The sequence below is a fragment of the Pterocles gutturalis genome, unplaced genomic scaffold (assembly GCF_000699245.1).
Source record: "Pterocles gutturalis isolate BGI_N339 unplaced genomic scaffold, ASM69924v1 scaffold48645, whole genome shotgun sequence".
NCBI classification, from domain to species: domain Eukaryota; kingdom Metazoa; phylum Chordata; class Aves; order Pterocliformes; family Pteroclidae; genus Pterocles; species Pterocles gutturalis.
Window position 1 is genome coordinate 1 of NW_010140024.1, and position 11133 is coordinate 11133.

The window sequence follows — 11133 nt, forward strand, 5'->3', positions numbered from 1 at the left end:
GGGGCAGGGACGCGCCTCACGGTGAGCGCCCGAGTGACTCTCACGCGCAGGTGGGGAATAATCTGCTGGAAGGTGATGCTTCTTCACCTCCCTGGCCAGGAGGTGATTTACAGCCTGTAACAAGCTTGTTGATAGTCCTGTGAGAAATAGGTGTTGACAGGAGGTGGGAGTTAGGTTACCTCATTTCTCTTGCTGTCATGCTCAGCTATACATTCATGATTTTAATCCTTATTGCAGGTAACTGCTTTTGCAGGATCCCTGGAATCTGCAGGAAGGAGTCTTGGAGGCTACTGAGACTGGGCTGTATGAAAACTCCCAGAGGAAATGCCAGTTGGGATGGCTCGAGATTTGGAGGAAACTGGCTCATCCTCAGAGGAGGAGGAGGAAGATGTTGTAGATGGGCTGGAGTAAGTAGGAAAAAAAACCCCTTTACTGTTTCTATCTCCCTATGCTTCCTACAGGATATATACTAATCTGAAAAGACAGCGCATTCCTTATCCTCCTCCTACCTATAAAGCAGAAGATGGTTGGTTTGGGCCTCAAGCAGATGTGGCAGGCTACTTACATTGGTAGCCTAAAAGACCACCATCAGGGCTGAAATCCTTGGCTACTGTAAAGTCTGTAGTTTCATTGATCTCTTTCTGTTATGTTCCTACACTGGGAACTTTCTTGATGATGTTTAAGGAAACGAATGTCCTTTCTTTTAATTTGTTTAGGTTTTTTGTTTTGTTTTAGTTTTTACCTTGCTGTGGAGAATGGAAATCTTCTGTACTGATATGCAATGTTTTATGTCCTTTTTAAAAAACTGGCTTGTGAGAACTTGGCTCCTAGAGTTCTTATTACTTACTAGTGTATGTTTGTTCCATTTTTGTTTAGTACCTTCTTGTATCTTTGCTTGTGTAGGAGTTGTTCCCTTATTCTTTCCCAGAGTGGAATCCCTTTTCTGTTTCAGCTGGACCTACTTTAATATGTCCTGTTTGGTTTCTTTTGGGTGCAATACTGTGACTGAGTGCCCAGTTGCAAACTGCAGTGACATAAGGCATTTAGAGGAATGTTGCTTCTTACAAAGTAGTTGGCTCAGACTTTCCAGACCCTGGTGAATGGAAGAACTGCCTTCACCTAGAATGTAATTGTAACAGTGTGTCTGCATCAAATGACTGAGGATCATGCTAGGAATGAATGTCTGTCTCCTAGAGGATTGAGCCTTACTGCAAATCCTCAGGACATGCTTAACATAAACTCCCCTCCTGTTATCTCAGCTTGTTTCCCACTTATATAAGTCTCTGGCCTGTAGTGTAAATTCTGGAAGCTTCTCAGGTCCCTTCCAGCTAATTACACATCAGTAGTTGATCTTTTTTTTTAACATTTTTTTTTTTCTTTAGAGGTGGTGGAAGCAGATAGGAGTGCTGTGAAGTTAATTTGCGTGGGGGATAATGGTAATAACTTGGTTAAGAGGACCAAGGTTACACTTCAGAGTACTTACTTGTCCTAGCATCAGAAAGTTGCCCTTTTATCTCTGTTCTTGTGTTCTAAGTGTAGGAAGTGTTTTGTCTTCGGTAGTTTCTCCAAACCTTTGGCAAACGATGATTTTGCACATTCTATAGACAAATGCTTCAGTGTATCTCTGACAGTCTTTGTGTTTCTTCTGGTCTGTGTAGAGATGTGTCTCTCCAATGCCCTCAGTCTCTGTTTTCTGTTAACTTTTTCATGGTTCCATTTCCTTGCGCAGTGAGTAATAAGCAGTCTGATTTTTATTTGCTTAGGGAGGTTAGACAGGTTTTTTTCTGTGATCTTAGGACTTTATGTAACAGAACTTAATTTTTATGTGTGTGTGTGTCCTTAATTCCTCTGAGGAGATGACAGTTCCCAGTGTAGTCTTGTTTTTTTGAACAGAACTAGTCACTGTATCTCAGAACCTGTAGCTTGAGTGGCTGGCTGCAGGCATCATTGTTGAATTCAGGGCTTGCATTCCACTGCATTTGGCAGAAATTAAAAAGGAAGAACACACAAGTTTATATGTTTTGTTGAGCCAAGCCTGTTCTAGTCTCTCAAACTCTGCATGAGTGCCTTTTTGTGCACTTCAGAGTCCAGAATTACAACCAGGGAGCATGCACTGATTTGCAGTTCTTAACTTGGAGACTGGAACCTTCATGGTAAGGTCTGGTTGTGTAGATACCAGTGATTATGGTTTATCCTGAATTATAGTTCCTGTTTTCAGGTTATAAATCCAGAGAACTGTAGCTGTGAAAACTCATGGGGTTTTTCCCAAATTGTACTCAGTAAAATAAATACAAATTTAAACAGAACTCCACCTGAGACTGGGAAGACCAACCCAAAAAGTGGATCATCTGGAAGATTTCTTTTATGGCTGAGTACCAAGGGTTCCTAGCATGTGTGTGTGAGTCAGCACAGGTAGGGTGCAGGAACAACCACAGAACAACAGCTGAAATGCAAAGTGTAAGTTTGTTTTTGTTTCCTTGCCAACTGGAGGATCCCTGGAGCTGCACCTGGGCAGAGGCACAGAAGCAGGGATGCAGGTACCACAGAGCTTGGTCCTTGCTAGAGGATCACTGAACCTGCTGTTTGTGCGTTGCTTTTCAGGGATTCACACAGGTGTAGTTTGCTGCTGTGCTTTGATCTTTCCCACAGGAGGGCAGGAATGTCAAGCATGTTCAATAGGGCACTTCTAACACAAGCCTGTGTTATCTGAACACAGATGTTCTACTGGTCAAACACACAGGGACAGACAGCAATTAGAATCATATATATATTTTTCTATACCACTTGCAAGAGCTGCAAGTCACTTGAGCGTGTTTACAATCCTCCTTGCCAGTCTTTCATTATTTTCCTGCAGTGTGTTTGCCTATGTCCTGCCCCCAGACTAGGTGGGCAAGCATGGGCAAGTATGGAGAACTGCTGTGTCCTCATTGTAAGTAATAGCTGTGTGTATATGGGGCTCAGCAGTTGCTTATACTGACTATCTTGCTGTTTCAGGGATCATCCATGTATCAAGTGGACTGGTGGCGGCTGCAGGCGGATCCCTGTCTTGGTGTTCCATGCTGAAGCCATTCTGACCAATGACAGCTACCTCCGCCTAATTGGAGGTGGGTACAAGCATGTGCTAGCTTTTGGCCTAAAGGCATGAGGTGGAAGTCTCTTACTTGGATGTTCCCTTTTCTTTGTGGTGGGGAAGAGGAGATATTAGGAAGGAAATTCAGTCCTCTCTGGTCTCCGAGCACTGAGATGTTCAGAAATACTTGATCAGTTGGTGAATGTTTATCATGTATTTGGGTTGTGACAAGTGTCTATGTTGGTCCCTCTGTTGGGTCCTGATGTGTTTTGAGTTGAAACTGTCTGCTTGCAAATCAAACTTGGAGGCCATGCTAGAACTTAAGACCAGAGTATAAGTTCACTACTCAGTAGCTAAGAACTTAAAATCAATCATTGCAGTGAGTTTTGAGAGGGTTTCACTGGGAAATACAGCAACCAGCCCCACAGTGGTAAGAACAGTAGTAAGCTGTAGTAACAATTCTGTGCATCTACAGCCTCACAACTGTGAGTAAGGCCATAAGCAAAATGATTGCTGCTCTGGCAGCACTTTAGTTGGGAGACCAAACCCATCTAGTATTAAATAAGGGAGAACCTCTAAATTGGAGGCAGATTTGTTACAGTCAGTCAGTCTGGATGGTGAGAGTTAGTACTTGTGGGTGTGTACAGCTGGGAGCTCATTCTGGGTGTGCTGAGTTGGAGAAAAGCTGAAATCTACTCAGCTTGTTTTTGTGAAGATGCTGACACTTCTTTCTTCTCTTGCTTCTCCCTTTCTTAGGTAATTGGTACCCTCATTTCTAATACCCTATCCAAGCAGAAATGCTTCTGGCTCATTGGGGTAAGGGGTAGAGAAGGTGATTTGTGTGTGGAAACTCTTGATCCTTTTCATGTGAGTTAAAACATACTTGAAGCAGAAGCTGATGGTAATTGTGTCCTAACTGGAGTGTAGTGTCTCTTCTGCTTTTTCTCAGGAGGTAGGGGCTTTTCATGGTTTAACAAGTCTACTGCTGAACAGTAGTGAAACTTGTTAAATTTCCTTGAATTTCTTTGTCCAGTCCCAGATTATGATACTTCTTACTCTTTTCTTTAGATGTATTTTTATGGGTAGACCATATTTCCTGAGGTTTAATCTAATCTTCATCTTTCTATTCTCAGTTTGAACCAATTTGTAAAGTGTCTTTTCCAAGTGATTCTGTATTCTAGCATTGCAATTTCTGCCTCTGCTTTCTTGGAACTCTTTTATGGATTGCTGCATCCTTTTCTATGACAACCTGCCTCTAGTCTTGCTGCTTGCTTTCTGTTTATCTTGTACCTACAATGTTGCTTACTGCTTTTGTTTTTATGACTTGGATAGTGATTTTTCTTTTTCTTTCCTTGTCCTATTTACTTTATTTTCCACTGTTTTTTGCAGTTATTTATTGGAAGATCAGTACAGATGAATGAGATGTGGACAAAAAAAATCAATGTTTTACTTTGGGTTTTCAGGATCTAAAAAGTGATCATATAAGGTAGCCATGTCAATGAAGGGTATATGGCATGATTACTTTTAGCTAGGAATACTGATCTTGAACAGAAAGATAGAGCTGAAATAATGTTTGGAGTGCTGTAAAGCAGTCTTTATAATAAAGAGCTGTTTGGGGAAAAAAAAAAAAAAGGAATCACAGAATGTTAGAGATTGGAAGGGACCTCGAAAGATCATCTAGTCCAATCCCCCTGCTGGAGCAGGAACACCTGGATCAGATCACACAGGAACGCATCCAGGCAGGCTTTGAATGTCTCCAGAGAAGGAGACTCCACAACCTCTCTGGGCAGCCTGTTCCAGTGCTCTGTCACCCTCACCGTGAAGAAGTTTTTTCTCATATTCAAGTGGAACCTCCTATGATCCAGCTTGAACCCATTGCCCCTTGTCCTATCACTGGATGTCACAGAGAAGAGCCTGGCTCTGGTCGTTTGTTAGAATGTCCTGTGTTTTGTTTTTGTACGATAGGGTTCACTGATGCAGCAATATTATACCTAAGGATTGATGTAAGTCAGTTCAATGGCATCATTGGAGTTAATGCCCAAGAGATAGATGGGCATTTCCTATCACCCTTTGCCTGTTTGTGTGCTACTGTGTGGACGTTTCACTGGGGATTAAGTGCAGCTGTACTGTGCTGAGTCCTATGGTGCTCTTCTCTTTTTTTTGGTAACATAGGTAACTTTGGTTTGTTCTTGTAGGTTCAGACTCTAATATTGTGTCTTTTGCCCTCTTAACAGAGCGCTACCACTTGTCCTATAAGATTGTGCGAACAGACAGCCGTCTGGTTCGAAGCATTCTGACTGCCCATGGATTCCATGAGGTGAGTGCCATGAAGTTCAGATCTAGTTGTATGCTGGGTTGGGAGATGGTGATGATGATTACTATGTTTTTTGTTGTGTTTGGTTTTGATTGGTTTTTTTTATACTCTGCAGGGTTTGAACCAGAAAGTTACCGTGGACCCTTTTGAGGTGTTTTTTTTAATATACTCTGCTGGTCAAACAGGAAATATGTTGTGATTTTGGTCTCTCAAAGGAGTACCCTTTAGCCTTAAACCTACAAAATTAGGGAAAAAGGGATGCTGAATTTGGGTCGTGTTTTTTTTTTTTTTTTTTTTCTCTTGCTTTTAAAGTGTCATCTCACACCCTTGGGAAGATCTGAATGATTTAATCTCAGCCTTTGCAAGCTCACAGAAGCATTGATGTAGTGTTTCATGTTTGTCTTCTAGCACTTGTCTTGCTCTAAAGAATGTCCCATATGCAGCTAATGACAGTTTGAGAGATGTGTGTGTATGGTGGATTTTCTTCTGCGTAACACCAAGTAAAGGAATTGATCTCACGTGTTTCCTGAAGAAATCTAAAACACTTCACAAATTTGGTTTAAACAATCTATAAGAAGAACAAAAGCACAAGTTTGTTTAGAAAAATGAGATGGTTATTTCCCAGCACCACTGTACAGTAGCTTAGGACGGGAGTCTGGCTAGAGTTGCCCTAATATTAGAGATGGGTAGAGGAGGTTTTTCTTAAACTGAAATTGCTTTGGTCACGTAGTCACAGCCTGTAGGACAAGTGGTGGTGCTTTTCATTAGTTCTATGTCTTTACGTGTGCGGTGTTTTTATGTTGCTTTTTAGGTGCACCCTAATAGCAGTGAATATAATCTCATGTGGACAGGATCACACTTGAAGCCCTACTTGCTGCGTTCCCTTACAGATATTCAGAAAGTCAATCATTTCCCAAGGTAAGGCCTTGATTTTGCTGAGCATCTTTGTGATGGTTTGCAAAAATCTGAATGCAGATAGCTCTAAAGAAAACAGAGTATACATGATACTGTAAAGTCCCAACTCACTAGGCCTGTGCCACATGCTGTCTTCACTCTAAATGGTCATTGCGGTTTTGGGGAGCTAGTGAGTTGAAGTGCTTGTCTGTAGCCCAAATACTGGATTTCTAAATTTTTTTTCTTTATTTGGTGGTATAAGTAAAGTATTTGGGGCTTTGGGTTCTTGGTTACAGAGATAGTCATATCTCTGTAATTTGACAGGCTTGAGAGATGGGCCTGTGCAAACCTCATGAAGTTCATCAAGTCTGGGTGCAAGGTCCTGCACATGGGTCGGTGCAATCTCAAACATGAACACAGGCTGGGAGGAGAGTGGATTGAGAGCAGCCCTGAAGAGAAGGACTTGGGGATGCTGGTTAATGAGAAGCTCAACATGAGCCGGCAACATGAGCTTGCAGCCCAGAAAGCCAACTGTGTCCTGGGCTGCATCAAAAGAAGCGTGACCAGCAGGTCAAGGGAGGTGGTTCTGCCACTCTACTCCCCTCTCATGAGACCCCACCTGGAGTACTGCATCCAGCTCTGGGGACCCCAACATAAGAAGGACACAGACCTGTTGGAGCAAGTCCAGAGGAGGGCCATGAGGATGGTCAGAGGGCTGGAGCACCTCCCCTACGAGGACAGGCTGAGAGAATTGGGATTGTTCAGCCTGGAGAAGAGAAGGCTCCAGGGAGACCTTATAGCAGCCTTACAGTACCTGAAGGGGGCTCACAGGAGAGATGGGGAGGCACTCTTTGTCAGGGAGTGTAGTGATAGGACAAGGGTAATGGTTTTAACCTGAAAGAAGGTAGATTTAGGTTAAATATTGGGAAGAAATGTTTTACTGTGAGGGTGGTGAGGCACTGGAACAGGTTGCCCAGAGAAGTTGTGGATGCCCCATTCCTGGAGGGGTTTAAGGTCAGGCTGGATGGGGCCTTGAGCAACCTGGGGTAGTGGGAGGGGTCCCTGCCCATAGCAGGGGGCTTGGAACTTGATTTTTAAGGTCCTTTCCCACCCAAAGCATTCTGTGATTCTATATGTCACCTGCTAAAGTTTACAAGCACCATTATAACAGTTTGCTACTATTCAGTCGGTCTTGGGAATTGCCAGAGGTGCTACAAATGAGAATGGATATTTATATGGCTATAGGACACAGACAGTAAAACTGAAGATACTTGCAGGTTAGGGTTTAGATATCTGATAGGGCTACAGATGCTTTAGTATGAAGGGTTGCTGTAATGTGGGGTTTTTTAATGTGGGGAAAAAATAGATACAGCCTCTTGGTTTGGGATTTCAGGTCATATGAACTGACACGAAAAGACAAACTATACAAGAACGTCAGTCGTATGCAGCTGGCCCATGGATTCAAGACATTCCATATCTTACCTCAGACCTTCATCCTCCCAACAGAGTACCAGGACTTCTGCAGTAAGTGGTGATGCCCAGACCTAAAGCAAAATAACTGGGCTGGGGGAAGGGAATTAATTTTAATATCTCAGCCAGTTGCTCATGCCAGTGGTTTAAGGCAACAAAATCAGAGGAAGCTGGAAAGACAGTGGAAAAGGCCCATATAATTTCTTTATATACTTTCTACTCTGTTTACTCCATGTATAAGTCCTCAAGAAGCTGATGTGGGTCTAAGGCTCCAGAATTGAGGTTTTTTGGTGCACAGTGTTGTTGATGAGGAGCTTCATAATATCCCTGACTAATATCTGGAAATACTGAAGAAAGAAGTGCCAAAAGGAGGCATAGGGCAGAGAGTCTATTGGAACATAAGGAGGGGCTTCAGGGAGGGGCCATAATAATTGCAGTGAGTCTCAAGGGGTAAAATAGGACATAATGTAGAAATTATCATCTCACGGAGTTCTCTAAGTCTTTTACTCTAGGCAGCATTTTTGATTCTTGCTATTCTGTAAGTAAGCAAAATGGAAGATGTTTCAGACTTGTGCTGTTTTCTTTTAACCAGATACCTATTCTAAGGACAGAGGCCCATGGATAGTGAAGCCCGTGGCCTCTTCCAGGGGTCGAGGTGTCTACCTGGTAAACAATGTAAGTGCTCAGCAAAAGGACTGCTCTTCAGTAACGCTGTCTGCAAAACCATGCCAGCTTCCAGGCAAGGGGTATGGAAATGTTTGAACAGACACTGGCCCTGCTCTGGATTTCAGCCATACATTGGTGAGCAGTTTGACAGTCCTGAGCAGCTGGCAATGCCTGCCCGGGCCTGTGCTGCGTAACCAAACACAAACTATTTCTTTGTGTGCTGTGCTTATCTTGCAGTCTACTTTCAGGTCTTAGCTTATTAAGAGAAAGTTCATGTTCTGTGAGACACTTTGGGAAGCTGTGCTACTTCATGCTCTCCTTGTGTTTGACAGTAGACTGGCCTTGAGAAGATGCCTAGAACTCTCCTTAGTTGTTACCCTGTGTGACCTAAACAGTCCTCAAACAGTCCCCTTGTCTCCCTCTTCCTCTTAGAAAAGACCAGTTAAATGAAACTTATGCGATACAGTAGGATGTGTATCAATCTTAGAGCTGTGTTATCTAAATGCCAGTGTGCCCTTACTGAGGTGTAATGGGGATGATTCTTTGAATTCAGTGTGCTGGTTATAGTGTCTTTTGCCCACTTTGGGCTTTGCAGGGAGTTAGGTTGTCATAGGTAACAAATACATCTGGGTAGGAGCCAAACACATGAGGGGATTCCAATAAATATTCTCAACAGCAAAACTGACTGGTGAGTCATTTTGTTTTCACTCACTCAAACCCCTTTAGCCTCCCCTGCACTGATGGGGTCATGCTGCCTCATCTATTCTCTACTTGGATCATTTCCCATAAAATAAGGGAGCAATTTGCCAAGTGTATGAGGTAAGTATTTCCAGAGCTGCACTTAGCTTTCTCTTTACTTGAAAGAGAGGAATGAGCTCAGGCGTAATGGCAGTTGGCCATGAACTGGGGAAAAGACCCTTCTGGGACCAATCTCCCTTTGCATATGTCTGTTCCAGAAACACTTCAGCTAGTTTGGCCCAAAGATTTCAGTTTCCTTCAGTGTGATGCTATAAAGGGAGTGTCTTCTAGAATCTCATCAGGAAAGTGTATCAAAACAACAACAAACCCAATAAAACAACAAACCTTTGGATTTCTTTAATCCATAATAAAACAGGCTGACAGTTTTGTGTGATGTGCTGAGGGAAGTTGAGCTTCTTCCCTCAAGTTGTATATGTGCACTCTGTATGCATAAGGCTCCTGTTCATGATGCTGGTCATGTGGCTGAATGCATGCAAAACTGAATAAAGGCAGGCTGAGGGGTTGCCTTGGCTCTTTTGCAAATTGAAGGCAAGAAAATATTTTGCAAGAAACTGTTTATATAAGTAGTTAAAACTGGTTACAAGAGAGAGGCTTGCCTATACCAAAAAATAAAAAGCTTTTTCAAGAAATCCCATGACTTCACGATGTATGTTTGTCATCAACAGAGCTTTCTGTTCTGAACTACAAGGGTAGTGTCTTCCTGGTAAAGTAGCGCCTGCTGTGAACTGGACTTTGGTAGAAAGTATTTACTCATGGAGGCAAAAAGGTTGGATACCAGCCCAGGATCTAGCTATAAAGATCACAAGTTGAGGACTAATTTTCTTCACCTGTGATTTCCTCACCAACTGTAGTTACATACTCCTTCCAGTGTCTTCTAAATTCCTCCCCCGTGTGTTTGGTTAAACGCTTGAGAAGTAAACAGAATGACAGTCACTTTAGGTGTATTTTTTCCCTACCTATGTTACATCATGGTCATGTGGCTGTTAAATCTGTATTCTACTGTAAGGAGCAATTAACTGGAAGATTCAATGGTCAGTTTTTTTGGCAATGTAATCATTGCCAGATTTCTGGTTAGGATCTAATAGTATGTTGTGACTGGCAGTGGTGTTTTTTCATTTGTTTCTGTTTCCTTCCTCCCCAGACATAGTTGTTGGTACACAGTGGCTTTAGGAGGGAAAGGCTGGAAAAAATGGTGGGTTTGATCTAGTCATCATCTTATTCCTTAAGCCTCCTGTTTTTTCACTCTTGGATTCTCTGTTCTTCTGTAGCCAAACCAGATCGTCCTGGAAGACAACATCCTGGTTTCTCGTTACATCAGCAACCCCCTGCTCATAGATGGTGAGTGTGCTTCGGAATCACTTTTCTCACTTCCCCCCAATCCCAGACCTGAGGAGCTCTGCAACCTTTGCAGGGGTTTAGTTGTATAATTGAGTGGTCTATCTTCCTCTAGTACTGGAAAACTGTAACTAGAGAATTCCTTAAAATCTGGAAGCTTTTCAACTGGGAAAGCTTCAGGCAGCTATGTCAGCAGCAGGTAATGGTTTATTGCTCTCAGGGTCTGTTGAAATTCCTTAACTGGATATGATGTCTGAAAGATATTTGCAGTCACTGACTCTTGACAACTATATTTCAGATTTCAAATTTGATGTGCGCCTCTATGTTCTGGTTACATCCTATGATCCACTTGTCATCTATCTCTACGAGGAAGGATTGGCCAGGTAGGGGAGGTTTCTTCTTTCTCATTATACCTGCACCTGGTGATCCAGAGATGTCTTGGCTTGCCTCTGTACTTCCGACACAACAGCAAGTAAGGGAAGTGCCACTTGGGGAGTTCTGCAGGGTTCAAATATATGATACTTCATCATGCTGTGTCTCATCAGGTTTTTTTCATATAGATTATAGGATCTTTAGTGAAGGACTTGATTACATATGTAATAAAGCAAGTTTTCAGCTCTTAAAG

General features: G+C 42.6%; 1 protein-coding gene across 1 annotated transcript; it reads left to right on the forward strand.

Annotated features, from left to right (window-relative positions):
* Positions 1-336: 336 nt before the first annotated feature.
* On the forward strand, positions 337-10891 carry LOC104469123 (tubulin polyglutamylase TTLL5-like; the record flags this gene model as incomplete). The annotated part of the gene is made up of 9 exons (XM_010083505.1): positions 337-407; positions 2085-2153; positions 2995-3104; positions 5305-5387; positions 6196-6302; positions 7672-7802; positions 8341-8423; positions 10442-10511; positions 10807-10891. Coding segments are annotated over exons 1-9 (809 nt in total), but the record flags the coding sequence as incomplete, so codon positions are not given.
* Positions 10892-11133: the final 242 nt, after the last annotated feature.